This window comes from Hemicordylus capensis, chromosome 4, assembly GCF_027244095.1.
Source record: "Hemicordylus capensis ecotype Gifberg chromosome 4, rHemCap1.1.pri, whole genome shotgun sequence".
Lineage (NCBI taxonomy): Eukaryota > Metazoa > Chordata > Lepidosauria > Squamata > Cordylidae > Hemicordylus > Hemicordylus capensis.
The window spans coordinates 93,690,566-93,705,041 of record NC_069660.1 but is presented as its reverse complement, the minus strand read 5'-3'; the positions used below and the strand labels follow the sequence as shown (position 1 = coordinate 93,705,041).

The 14,476-nt window shown below is 40.6% G+C and overlaps 1 protein-coding gene across 1 annotated transcript in view; it reads left to right on the top strand.

Moving 5' to 3' along the window:
• The window catches only part of NRDC (nardilysin convertase), a 91,126-nt gene that overhangs the window by 30,620 nt on the left and 46,030 nt on the right, over nt 1–14,476 (top strand). The window contains exons 5-18 of the mRNA XM_053249962.1: nt 582–655; nt 1,890–1,985; nt 2,404–2,526; nt 4,560–4,617; nt 6,067–6,140; nt 6,342–6,411; nt 6,726–6,803; nt 7,613–7,733; nt 7,819–7,877; nt 8,260–8,314; nt 10,056–10,160; nt 10,375–10,498; nt 10,907–10,993; nt 11,388–11,507. Of these exons, the coding sequence (XP_053105937.1) occupies nt 582–655; nt 1,890–1,985; nt 2,404–2,526; nt 4,560–4,617; nt 6,067–6,140; nt 6,342–6,411; nt 6,726–6,803; nt 7,613–7,733; nt 7,819–7,877; nt 8,260–8,314; nt 10,056–10,160; nt 10,375–10,498; nt 10,907–10,993; nt 11,388–11,507 (1,244 nt within the window). The remainder of the gene's footprint in view (nt 1–581; nt 656–1,889; nt 1,986–2,403; nt 2,527–4,559; nt 4,618–6,066; nt 6,141–6,341; nt 6,412–6,725; nt 6,804–7,612; nt 7,734–7,818; nt 7,878–8,259; nt 8,315–10,055; nt 10,161–10,374; nt 10,499–10,906; nt 10,994–11,387; nt 11,508–14,476) is intronic.

Below are 14,476 nucleotides of genomic sequence, written 5' to 3'. Positions count from 1 at the left end.
TGGCCATTATGAGCACAAGCAGCTGCAAGTCCAGGGCTCTTGCACTTTCCCCTTCTCTTTACTTGACTCCTTTGCTGGTCTAGTACTCGGGTGCTCTCTGGTCCATCTAGCAGGGGACAGGTTCTTTGAAGAAAGACTTGCTTGGATGTGGCCTAGGAGGCACCTCCCACTTCCTCTCGGAAAGGAAAGGAAAGATTGTGCCATTGAGTCAGTGTTGACTTCTGGCAGCCACAGAGCCCTGTGGCTTTCTTGGTAGAATACAGGAGTGGTTTACCATTGCCTTCTCCTGTGCACTATGAGGTGATGCCTTTCAGCACCTTCCTATATTGCTGCTGCCTGATATAGGAGTTTCCCATATTCTGGGAAACATGCCTGTGGGGATTCAAACCAACAGCCTCCTCCTCGCTAGGCAGGTTGTTTCCTCACTGCTGTCTTATTTCTACCTCCGCTCTGAATGGATGGAGGTTTACAGCCTTGTCAGAGAACATTGTTAATCACTACAGTTCTCTTTTTGCAAATGACCTCTTCAGTTGGAAGGGAAAACTTACTTATTTAAAAACTTAAGTATTTTTCTTTTTCAGGTGGGCACAGTTTTTTATTCATCCTTTAATGATCCAGGATGCAATTGATCGGGAAGTTGAAGCTGTGGACAGTGGTAAGAATTTTTTTCTTGTAATTTTTTTTCAGCTTTACAAACTTCCCCCCTTCGTATAATAATGTTGGTAATGTTCTTTTATGAAACAATGCATCTGTGTATGCTCTTAAAGCAAATCCAACTAATATGATGCATTCCTAAAATTTCTGTGTTTCAAGAACTTACATAGGAGTGTGAATTTCTAATATTTATAAAGCTCTTATAGTTTTTTCATGAATTCATTGGCGCTTCAAAGGAATTGTTCAATAAAAGGAAGCAGAATACTATCAGATCAGTCAAAAGGGAAAGATAATATAAACCAGGGATTCTCAACGTTGGATCCCCAGATGTTATTGGACTTCAACTTCCATAATCCCCAGCCCCAGTGTCCTTTGGTTTGGGATTATGGGAGTTGAAGTCCAATAACATCTGGGGATCCAACGTTTAGAATTTCTGATATAAACAAAGACGACCAGAAATTGCTTAATTTAAGCACTTGATATCCCAGATATACCCTGTTCAACATGTGATAAAGAAAAATTCTTTCTGATCACTTTTTTGGAAGATAACCAGAAGAGGCTGTTATAAAGACTTGCATCTTTATCCAGTGAGGACAGTCTTTTTTGTAAAAATCAGTTTCTGCTAACAGATCATCCTCTGGATTTGGTCCTTTGTGTGCAGGAGGTATTGTATTGGATAATATTAGCTAAGTCTCCTGCTCATATTTACTTCTACTTCTGGAAAACTATTAGTTTCATGTGCATTTTCATACCCTTATGTAGTCAAGACTGCTGTTCAAGTCCTGTATTATATGATATCTGGAAACTCTTTTTTTATAAATTGGTAAGCTGGTAATGCAATACGCATATTTAAAAGGACTCTCAAGTATTTCTTTAAGACCTTCAAATTTATTGCGTAAAAAACAGATGATAAAACTTGTAAGAACATTGTTTAAAAGGTTGTTAAAAGCATACAAAAAACAGGTGTTTGGGTGTCAAAACGCCAGCCTCAGTGTTCCTACTTCTCCTGTGGATCACCTGCTTATATGGTTCACAGTTTTAATTACACACTCTCTGGCAGTAATTTCAATCAACAAATGAGGTTAACAGGTGGGAGGGAGAAAAGGGATAAAGAGAGCCAAGTTCACACAACTGTGTGTCTGTGTTCCTATAGCACATAGTAGTCAATATACTTCATGGTCTCCTTTAGCTTTTTCTTACTATTTACACACTCTTTTTAAAACAAAACAAAACAGAATATCAACTTGCAAGGCCCTCTGATGCAAACCGAAGAGAGATGTTGTTTGGAAGTCTTGCCAGGTCTAGCCATCCTATGAAAAAGTTCTTCTGGGGTAAGTATATAATTTTGGGAAAGGACTGTGATTCTAAGTGCTCTTATTTGGAAAAAGTTTCATTTAACTCAGTGAGACTTCCTTACAGTAGAATATATTTAAGATTCAATTACTGACATTCAGACTTAAGTTGCTCAATAAAAATTTTCAGGAGTTACTCTAAAGGACTACTTAATTTCAGTAGACTTCAGACAAGACAAAATACTTTGTTAATGCAGAGTATTTTTCTTAGGATTTTTTGCTGTGGCACCTGAACATTTTTTTGTAACTTATATACCTTTTCGGAAATACCTTTTCGCTTTGCTTTTGAATTCATATTGTTTGAGAGTGTTGGACCTTTTGATCAAAAGTATGAGAATTTCAAGTAGAATATCTTGAGAGTAAGGAACTTTTTTTCCCTTTTAAATTATTTATGCAGGTAATGCAGACACACTGAAACACGAGCCGAAACAAAAAGACATTGATACCTACACCAGGTTGAGGGAATTCTGGCAGCGCTATTATTCAGCTCACTATATGACTTTAGTTGTGCAGTCTAAAGGTAATGTCTGTTTAGTTGCAGCTATAAATCCAAACTGGGATATACCACATTGATGCTTGTCTCGGCACTGGCAAGAGGTATAAAAGCTCTTCTCCTTGATTTGTCCTGGACAGAACAGCAGCTTGATTTAATCCAGAAATATGTGGTCATATTTGGTTAAGCACTCTCTGATCTTATACTTCTGTAGTCCTATTTTAGGTTCTGATTAATCTTGATAAAGTAGAGGTTCTTCTTAGATTATCTATAAATACAGAACAGGAGTTTTCCCTGTAAGGACATTAGGTATCACTTCACCTTTTTGAAACAGAGGCTTGTGTTCGGGCACTGTTGTTTATATAGGTTTAAGTAACCACATTACCCAGCCCCTAATTAGTCTAGTTGAAGGTTGCTGTGTTGGGTAAATCATATACTTGGTACAGTAACTTGATTATGGAGAAAGAGAAATTCTTTTGCTTTCTCAGTTTCCAGCCTATGATACTGGAGCTGACAGTATATACTTTTGGATACATATTTGCTATGCAAATTTTCCTAATAATTTGTTTGCCATTACCAACACAGTGAGACCTTTTTCTTGGTAAGGAGATAAACCTTTCCAACCTTACTGTCCAATCCGCATGTTAAGACTCTTCTCTGGGAGCCACTTGAATAGCCTATGTATGATGCTGCTTCTTCAGGGAAAATGTCCATGTTACCACCAGCAGCTGGTAGGGATGTCCAGCAGTGGTGTGGAGTTTCTCCACACACAGTAATGACACACTGTGTGGAATTGTTCCACACAGTAACAGTTGCCAAAGCTGTTTCAGATGGTTTTTAGAAGGGATCTGTAATATGTAGACTAGCCCTAATTTTATTTTGAGAAGGGGACGGTTCAGACAATATATCTACTGGCCTGCCCTAAATGCATGAGGGAGGAGCATGGGTATTACCCACCACCACTACTTGGTGCACTTTGCTGCTGCCACCTGATTGTGTTACTACATTAATGTAGGATTTAATTTGTTCCTTTAGGAGTGGTTCAGATGAAAAACCGCCCCCCACCATGTGATGGGGGGGCACATACATGCCCACATTCTCCACCACACATTTAGGATGGACCAGTGGATATATTGTCTGAACTGGTCCATTGTTTAACTCCTCTAGTGTAGGGATGTGCATGGCTCCGAACCGGTCTGGTTTGGCACGGGGGGCGGGTTGTAGCTTTAAGGGCGGGGGGGGAGTAGTCCCCCCCCCCCGCCGCTCTTCCCCCTCCGGCGCTGTGGTTTTTGTTAAAGTTTCTGGAGCGGCAGTGTTCCTCCCTTCCGCTCCTGCCCCTGTCGTTAGCCTGCCAGAGCCTAAGTAAGTAACACGCATGCGCCCGTTCCGGCGCGTGTGCGCACCCGCCGCCACCGCGCGTGCACTCCGCATACGTCACATGTCGACGTGTGATGTATGTGGAGCGCGCGCATGGCGGCGGGTGCACACGTGCGCCGGAACGGGCGCATGCGTGTTACTTACCTAGGCTCTGGCAGGCTAACGACAGGGGCAGGGGCGGCAGGGAGGAACGCTGCTGCCCCAGAAACTTTAACAAAAACCACAGCGCCGGAGGGGGAAGAGCGGCGGGAGGGGGGAAGTACTACCCCCCACCCTTAAAGCTACAACCCCCCTCCGTGCCGAGCCGCCGGACCGGCTCGGAACCGAACCGGTTCGGAGGCCTCCAGCATGGCCTCCGAACCGGTTTGGGCACATCCCTACTCTAGTGTGCTTGAGAAACTTGATGTGTGCAGAGCTGAAACATGCACAGTTGTTGCCTTGACTTTCAGTGCCTGTTGTAGGAAACATCAACTTTTGTACTGAATGTAATTAAGTACCATTTGCAGTTGCACCTGTAGATTTTGTAATGTTTGTACCCCTGTTCTAATTGATTAATTAACTGCTTTCCCATCCTGAAAATAACTGACAGTGAACAGGTTCTCCAGCTTGCCTCTTCTTTCCTGAGAAAGTCATTTTCTCTTTAAATGAGTTGAGTGCTGAGGTTCTTTTTTCCCTATTCCTAGAAACCTTGGATACTCTGGAAACATGGGTGACTGAAATCTTCTCAGAGATCCCAAATAAGTAAGATTTCCCCGTATGATTCTTGTAATAAGAACAATGTAAAATTATCTTCACCATTTGGCATGTAAGTCAGATGATAAAATTCCAAGCGTGTTTTCATCCTCTGCTCTGCCCCTATCTCTCCCAGTACTGCTTCCCTACCCCATACCTTAATGCTGGGGAGGGAAAGATGGGTAGCTGTGATTTTAAAGGCTGGGTTTTGCAACTGTCCTAGAGAAGTACGGAAGGTGGGGAAAAGAGGGGTGTTACAGAGGTTTGAAAGAAGTGTGTGTGGCATATCAGGCAATTCTTCCTTGCTTGTGATTTCTTTTTAATTGTAAAAATTGGAAAATTTGAAAGCAGCATGCAATCTAGTGTGGGGAAACCCTGGATCCAATGTGGTATAACTTTATTATGGTTACAGTGTACCATGTTGCTGTGCGATGTTGCTTGGATGCTGGCTGGGGAGCAGCCTGCTGGTGTGCCCGCTAGCAGCCTGACCTCCACTAACTATATTGGAAAATCATCTTCTGGATGCAGTGCCCTTAGACTTCTGTTTCAAACAACACACTATATTCCTTGGTAATATTTCGTGTAAAAGAAGCGGGGGAGGGAAATAGGATACTTAGCACAAATTGTGTCATATTGCTTAAGTCTCTTAACAAGCATGTCTATGTTAAAGAAGTTCCTAAGGTGAGTTTATTTTCTCCAAATCTATAGCTATTCTTTTTTGGTGCCTTCAGTGTATAAAACCTTCTGAAGAAGTGTGTGGTGATTTCAACTCTGCATAATTTCATATTACTTGCTTCATGGTTTGTGGCCAGTTTTATTTCCAAAAGTGGTTCACAAAGGCACTTTTATGTCTGAAAGTCCTATGTAGGAACCATACATTTCTGGTGGTGGAGTTATGTGTGTTCTGGACCCAGAGTTCCAGGATCTGAACCATGATCCAAACTCTGATTCACATCCTGGTTTATTTTGGAACTCTAGTTAGAAGAAGCCAAGATCTCTTGGTTCAGACATAATGAGCAGCCCTGGCTTGTTCTCAACCAGAATCAGAAATAGATTTCTTCCTGCTCTTTCATGCAAAAAGGGCACAGTGGAATGTGTGCCCCTGAGATTCAAAGATGTCACGCAAAGCTAGGATTTAATCCTGCCCCTGTGTTGTGTTTGAACTAACCACAGACTCCAATCCAGAGATCTTTGTTCAAAGCAGTGAGCTATGCACATGAACAAAAGGACAGATAGCACTACTGAATCTTTGAGACTGAGGAGGGGGTGCTTGAAACTGGCCATTCGCTCCCAGCAGGTCATTTGTAAATGGTGTGTGTGTGCAGGGTGAGGGGTGGGAGCTGCATCCAGAAATGTTATCAGTGCATTGATGCCTGATTGCATTTGTGAATTATCTTTGCTGGATTGGAGCACTGTTGTATAATACTGTCTGTCTTTTCTTTCCCCCATTCCCACAAGTGAGTTACCCAAACCAGTGTTTAGCCACTTGACAGAGCCTTTTGACACGCCTGATTTTCACAAACTTTACAGAGGTGAGTGATTAGAATGGGTAATACTTACATTGTTAACAGTTCTGTATAAGTATTACATTTTAAACTTGGCAGTTATTTAAATTTGTCTGCTTTTTGTGTATTCTTCTTCTTCAGAGAGAAATTAAGAACTTTGATTAAAGCAGGAATAATAATGCTTTTAAATTTACATTTCTTAGAATTAATCTGTTCCTTTTTCTCCAGTTGTTCCAATCAGAAAAACTCACTCTTTGAGCATCACTTGGGCCCTTCCTCCACAAGAACAGTATTACAGGTAGAGTTAACATTCTGTGGTATGGTGGAATCTCTTGTGGGCCCATTCAGCTAATTGAATTATTGACATTGAATTCACAGGCTCAGCCTGTGAGTTTCACTCTCAGGGGTGTCATTTTTTATTGTTTCAGTTGCATGCTTAACTAACTTTTATTTCAGCTGATCTCTCTTTGTGAATATTCTAAAAATATTCATGGTAGCTGAACTGCATGGTGTTTGTAATTTCCTGATCCCTCAAATTCCAGAATTCCGGATATGCCTGTTCTACTTGCTGGAAACTAAGATTTTCATGAAAGGTGTTTTTTCCTCTTCCAGGGTGAAGCCACTCCATTATATTTCCTGGCTGGTTGGACATGAAGGCAAAGGCAGTATTCTATCATATCTTAGAAAAAAGTATGTATCCTGGTAGTTAATGGAATTGGCAACTACAAAAGATAAAATTTTTAAAAAAGAAAGAAAGAATCATTGTAATATTTAATTGCCATTCTTCAAGATGTCTTTTCCTTTCCTACGACTCCTGGAATGCAAACTATTGGGAAGCATGTTGGTTTACTACATGTTTAAGTTACAGAATGCTGTGTATGGAATAATGTTAGCTTTAAAATTGTTTAGAGAAATGGGTAAGGTTGACGTAGTCAGTAACATTAAAAAAAAGTTAAATAAACAATGTTAATATACATGAATGGCAGTGGCTAATAATGCTGTTTTATAAGTTCACATAGTGAGCAGCACAAAACACTTAAGTTGATAACATTATAGGTAGTAAGGTGGTAAACCAAGTAGTTGACATGTGCTCATAGTTGTCTATCTGCAACAGATCTAATTGTACAGAAAATAATAGGAGCAAACTGAATAAATACTGGCTGGTATCATTGTCATGCATATAGGGCGACATTTTGAAAAGGTTCCACTATCTTACCTCCTAGAATATATTGTGAAGAAATGGAATCCATCCAATTAGAGCTTGGTAGTTCCCAGATCATTGGGAGAAGGAGCTCCTCTACTAGCACAATTTGTGTCAGTTAGGCCTGGGCAAAGTTGTTTACTGCTGCAGTGGGTTCATAATTCATCTACTGGGCATCCCGAAACACTGGTAGCAAATTTTCTGCTTGCAGCCAGTTAAAAATGTGTGTTAGAAATGTTCCCAACATAAGCTGGTTTTTATCTTGTGTATGAAATGGTATGTTGATCTTTTCTGACAGATTCTGGGCGCTAGCATTATATGGAGGAAATGGTGAGACTGGATTTGAGCAGAACTCAACGTACTCAGTCTTCAGCATTTGTGTGACTCTGACAGATGAAGGTTACAAGCATTTCTATGAGGTAAATTAGTTGCAGCTTAAAAACTTCTTATTTTTGCTCCGTCATGATGCCAAAAGCTTGAAAGTGTTTGTGTTTCTCTTTTCAGGTGGCTCATGTTGTATTCCAGTATGTGAAAATGTTGCAAACAACAGGGCCAGACCAGAGGTAATTACAATGTGGTACATGCAGCAATACAAGTTGGAGACTATGGCTGCGCTGTGGCTTGAGCCAGGAGAAGTGGTGATGTTGATCATTTTCCCTTTTCTGAAGCCAACGGTGCATCCCTGAGGGTACCTGAAACTCACATTGCTGCATGTAGTCAGTGGTGTTCTGATGTCAGCCTTTGAAAATTTTAGAAGTGGAACATTTTCCATAGGAAAACTTAAGTTTTTGGAACTTGGTCCACTCTACATCTCTGATATGAAGTAGTATTACTGCTGAAAAAAGTTTCAAAACATCCTTGCATTTTTGCCTTGAAACTTATTTGTCAGAAATCATATGTTCATTTCTAGGCTGTTTTATGAAGGCACATTTTTTTCTCCCCCAGAATATGGGAAGAGATCCAGAAGATTGAAGCTAATGAATTTCATTACCAGGAACAGGTATTTACTTTATCAAACTTCTGCAAGCAAGTAAACATAACGTTTTAGAACTTACTCAGTATTTTTGTTTTGTAAGTTGCCTTTAGCCTTGCTATTGCCACACAACATTTTGAATGTCTAGATATATTAAGGAAAATGAGAACTTTCATACTGTTCTTTAGGCATGAAAGCCTTTTAAATCAAAATGCTAAGTCTAATGTCCTAGGTGCTTTCCTGGTTTTTTAGTCTTTCTGCCTGCCCTGATTAAAGATGGATTGCTGCCTCGCCCCGCCCGACCCCCTATACAGTTTTGTAACTGGAACATTGATTTTACTTGCCTGTGAGAGCATGTGTTCTTTATTGAAAAATCTGTAACTGATAAATCTCAAGTGTTTGTGTAGTCCTACTTTGCAATTGGCTTCTTATTGAGTATTGAGAAGTATTCAAACTGGAAATGCCCATTGGGATCATTGAAACATTCCTTGAGATTTAAGATGATCAGGGCATAGATCATCCAAGTGTCATGTTTGATCTGGACCAAGAGTCTTGTAAATAAGGTTTTCTAATACAGAATCTTTTAAATTCAATATAGATTGTGAACTAATTTCTGAATGCATTGTGTGCTGAGTGTAGATTTGGGTTTTCATGTAGTATTTTAAAATAATGCTTGCAACTTTGCTTGGACCCTCCTTGTATTAGAGTTCTAATAGGACAGTTGTTTATGATGTGTGAAGGTGTCATACCATTTTTGGAACAGTCTGATCATGGCTCTTCATAACTAACCTTGGGTATTACTTGGGTACAATTAAAGCAGGTAAACACAAGTCTGAGAAAGAAAGGGTTTTATTATTCTTTCAGCATTTTTCTCCTTTCTAACTAGCTGTTAAACAAGATGGATGTGGTCAAAATGACAGTAGCTAGCATCTTGACTAGTGCTGTGCATGTGCAATCAAAAGAAGCATGTGTGCAGCAGCTGCAGTCCCACTTCAGCAGCACAGCTGCTTGCATACAGGTGTTGGTATGGTTTTGCCACTCTCTCCTTCCCCTGCCCCGAAAGTGCTCTGTGTAATCTGAAATGTCTCTGGGGGCTGTGCAGCCCTCAGGGACATAACTTTTGGGTTGCACAAAGCACTTCCAGGAGAAGGGGAGATTAGCAATCCCCCCCCCCTCGCTGCACATGAGTGGCTGTGCTGCTGGAGTGGGACTGTAGCTGCCTCATGGGCTGCTTTTGATTGCAGGTGCACGGCATTCATCAAGATTTCAGTCAGTGACTAGTGATTACTATTTGTCTTAAATGTGTGCCTTAAATCTCCACAGCTAAGAACTTGGTTTCAGAGTCCTTTGTAGGAAAAGCTATTAATCTGAGTTAATATCAATGATCCCCTTCCTCGCCCCCATCCCCAGGTTCAAATTCAGGTTGAGCCTAAGGGTAGATTTGGATGAATAAGTTCCCCCTCAGTCCCAAACACACATTGACCTGCATTTGTTATGTGGTTGGAAATAAAGTGAAATTATTTTGTCTGCAAAAGCCCAGCACAAGGTTGACTGGATGTCAACCTTTTCTGGGCAGGCTGCTGAAATCTAGGGCACAGTCATGCAAACTGGTTCTGCTTGATGATTGATACATAGGAACATAAAAAGTCAGTGCACACTGAGAGTAGAAAACTGATTGTCTGAATCTCCCTTTAAGATCAAGTAAAAGAAAAGTTAAGAAACAAATGTTCAAATGATCAGATAGTGAAACGGAACTGTTAATTTACAGACTGATCCAGTTGAGTATGTAGAAAGCCTTTGTGAAAATATGCAGCTATTTCCAAAAGAGGACATTCTAACAGGAGACCAGCTTCTCTTCGAATACCAGCCAGAGGTGAGTGGACTTTCTAGGTCTTGATCCTTGTTATGGCCTTAGAAGAAAACACTTGGGTCATGTTACAATCAATTTCAGATTTAGACACAAAATCCCACCGGGGTCTTGTTGTACAGTCCTTCATGCCTTTGTTTTAAAAATGAAGTAGTGGAATAAACTCCTGTAATTTTGTATGAACAAGAGGCAAGCTACATTTGAATCATTATCCTTGCAGATCATTTCTTCAGCTCTTAAGCAGCTGTGTCCTCAGCAAGCCAATCTTATACTGCTGTCTGCCTCCCATGAAGGCCAGTGTCATCTGAAGGAGAAGTGGTTTGGTACTCAATACAGTGTGGAAGGTAAAACAACTTTAAGTCCTATAAAGTAACTTCAGATGCAGAGAGGCCATTAAAGATGTTGCTGTATGGTATATTGGGATAGACTGAAATGGTACATCTCATCTTACTATGAATCATTGAGCTTCTGCTTTGAGGAATTAAGGAACCACTAGGCAGTGAAATCTCTCTCCTGGTTAACAAAAGGCCACAAACTAGATCTGTGAACTGCATAGAAGTCTGGTTATATTGGACGGACTGATGGCTTGTTGCAAATGCACACTGAGGTGTGTGCGGTATAGTGTGGATGTGTGTGTGACACACACATACACCAGTCCAAACCTGAGTTGGCTTAGCTAGGTATAGAATCCTTAATAGTTCTGAGTCTGTCCACTTTTGATTAGATAATGCTCTGCACATTTATGTTCACAGATGTTGATAAATACTGGAGTGATATGTGGGCCAGTGACTTTGCATTGAATCCAGACTTACACCTACCTGAAGAAAACAAATTTATTGGTGAGTGAGATATGGCATTGTACACATCTAGCATGGATCTGAATGTGATCTGGACTTATTTTTGTACTCCTGGTTAAAACTGTTTCAGTTTTTAAATTCTTTATGCCAGTAGTCAGTAGAACAGATGTATTTAGCTGAATTTTCTGTCTCAAAGAATTGAGGATTACAGCAGAATCTGAAATTTTAGAATGCTGCATAATACCAACAACCACCAGATTGTTGCAATACATTTGTGCAGCAAATAATAAAAAACTTCTGTGCCAGTTACCAGTTGCACCCTTCTGGATTATTTGAGAAGATTGATCAGTGCAATAACCTGTTGGTTTGGGCCATTTGTTTCAGAAAGACAAGTATTTGTAAAGTGTAGTAACACCCTCTTTGTTTGCCATTCTAGCAACTGATTTTGCTTTGAAGGCCCCTGACAGTCCACAGACAGAATATCCAATCACTATAATGGCTACCCAGCGAGGTTGTTTGTGGTACAAGAAGGATGATAAATTCAAAATCCCTAAAGGTAATTTATCTTTATATGTGTATGTCCATAAACTTTCCAGAGCGCTTCTAAGCTATAAAATAGTGGCCATTCCAGATCACACTAAAGTCCTAATTGGAGCTTCTTATGTGACTTCTTTTGAAGTTACATTTTAAAAATTATTAAATGCACACGCCTCTTTATACAGATGTTTTATGGTGATTCTACATTCAGGTTAAGAATAATTTTGTGTTCCATTGGGGCATACGTTCACCTTGGCAGCTCCAGTAGTTTTTTCATACCAGTATTTAATACTGAAATAAATGTAAAATTAAATGACATCTCCATGTATCTTAAAGATTCATGTTCTAAAATGAATGTCTGTTCTTGTATTTTTAAAATACACAAATGCTAGCCTTCAGACAAAGCCAATTAACATTTTGGGATCATAAACACCAAGATCTGGATCGTGATCCATTGCAATCATAAGGAATCGGATTCTGCGCCTGCGCAGGGACCTCATGGGTAGATTGACTAGCTCCTTGTGACGCCCACTCTGCCCTACACGTGCTCTGTGCCTCCATTGTAATTGGCAGCTGGGGCTCCATTTTCTCAGTTTCTGTTTGACCACCAAAGCGTCAACACCCCATTGCTGGCTCCTTGCTTCATCTAGATTCGTTTACCGAAAAGAAAAGAAATTTGTGACTTTGGCCTGTATTTGACTATTCTTACGTGTTACGGACTGTTGTTGGTATTTTTGGAACTATATTCAGTTTTTGCTCCAAGGCTACAGCCTTGGGGCGTGCCTTTAATGGCAGTGGATATTAAGAAAAGGTTTAAACGTTGTGTGGGTTGCTGGGCAAAATTACCATCAATTGACTATCATGACTCGTGTCAAGTCAAGTTTATTTATGGTCAAAGACCAGAATTCAAAAGATATGTACAAATAAGAATCAACAGTGCTTATAGTAGTTTGGTATAATGTCCCAGCATAACAAATAAACCCCAAGTTACACGAGCTCATCTACTTTCCGATGCCTAACTTTCCTAGCCACCACAGAGAACTTTGTGACATTAGTCATTATCTCTTCCTTCTGATCAGAAAGCAAGTAATTAACATAAAATATGTCTGTATGCCCTGGATAATCAACCAATAGCAGAGCAATAAAAGGTTGACAAAAGTCTCTCTAAAGGGAACAGTAAAGTAAAATGTGAAAAATCGATTCCGATCTCCGGAATCATACAGGCATAGTCTCTGTTCTTTAGGAATCCTTCTGAACCTACCCTCCAAATCAGCTGAAGGTAATACATTAGATCGGGCCAACATGAACATCCTGCGGTATTTAGCAATTGTAAGTTTATCTAAATAACTCGCAAGTTTGATGTTATAGGGCTGTAGCCCCCCAAAAACTTCTTTGGGGATTAAAGACTGATCAATTTGCGCCTCCATATAATAGATCTGTTGTTTTAGTGCCAATCTCACACGGATGAATCCCATCTTCAGCAGGACATCTAAGCTAAAGCCATAAAGGCTTAGTTTACAAAAAAATGACGACTTCCAACAGGAGTTAAAAATACCCATAAGGGTAAGTTGAGCAAGGAAAGAAATTTATTTCCTGTAGGAAAGAAATGTAACTTCAGCTTTAAATGGAAAACCATACCCGGGCCTCCACTCTAGGAATATCAGCTTCCAGCCTCAGGATCACGTTTGGGATGCATCTAGGGGTCTGCAAAATAAATCTTAAAAACTTTGTCTGAATGACCTCCAAAGCTGCAAAATTAGCATATGGACCCAGTTGCAATCCGTACAACATCTGAGGGCAGGATTTAGCTAAAAATAATTTAAGTGCTGCTGGGACAAATTGAGCACTCCCCCCGATGAAAATAGGATTGAATAGCTGCTGACGATTTTTGTGCATTTTGAGTGATGTACTGCAGATGTGCACTACGTCTTGTAGAGGCCTGGAAAACAACACCTAGGTATTTAAAGTTCTTAACTTGTTCCAACTTATGCCCATCCAAAGACCAATTCAAGATCTTTGGACGTTTTGCAAAAGCTAGGATTTTTGTCTTACTATAATTTAATATCTGGTTCGTGATCCGTTAATACCATTAGAGTGGGTTCTGCGCCTGCGCGGAAGTCTCTCGGTATCGAGTTCCACAGCTCCTGTTCAGCGCCTGCGTCCTGCCCCACGTGACCACGTGGCTATTTAAGGCGGGAGGAACGCAGGCACCCTCAGTTCCTTTTCGACCGCCGGAGGGATCACTTGTGATTTCTGCGGCTCCTTATCTTAGTTCCTTCAAAAGAATTTAATATTACATCTACTGGCTTGACTACGGACTACCTATTGGACTATTCTACGCACTTTACCCCTTAATCTGTTTGGCTGGCTTGACCCGGACTGTTTACGGACCTTCTAGTGTGTGCGTTACCAACACGACGACAGAAAGGACGGATACAACGGCTACTGATCGCGGACTGGCTAAAGGAGTGAGTACAATGCAAACCCCTAAGGGCAGTAAGACTTTTAAGCGCTGCACGAAGTGTAATGCTAAACTGCCCTCCCAAGATGGCCATAATCTATGCCTACTCTGTTTGGGCGAGGCCCATCTCACTTCAACCTGTAAGGTTTGCCAATCGTTCCCTAGGTTTTCTAGGGTGTATTCATTGCAAAAAAGACCCAAGGAGCGAAGCGCTCTGCGAAGGCCTACAGGGGTCTGAGAAGGAATCGCAGCATCACCCGCATATAGCAAGATGTTAACCTGTCTGTCAGCTAGCTTTGATGGATGGAAGGATGAATTAGCTATATAATCGACAATAGGTCTGATATAATAATTGAAGAGAGCTGGATCCAGAATAATTGAAGTGAGCCTTGCCCCACTCAAGGTGGGAATTTCTTTAGTGAGATTTCCAGTAGAAGTTTCCTTCAGACATGAAATCCTATGTATCTTATAAATCAAAAGAGGCAAATGACAGTCAATTGTAGAATTTACTAACCTCTCCCATAATC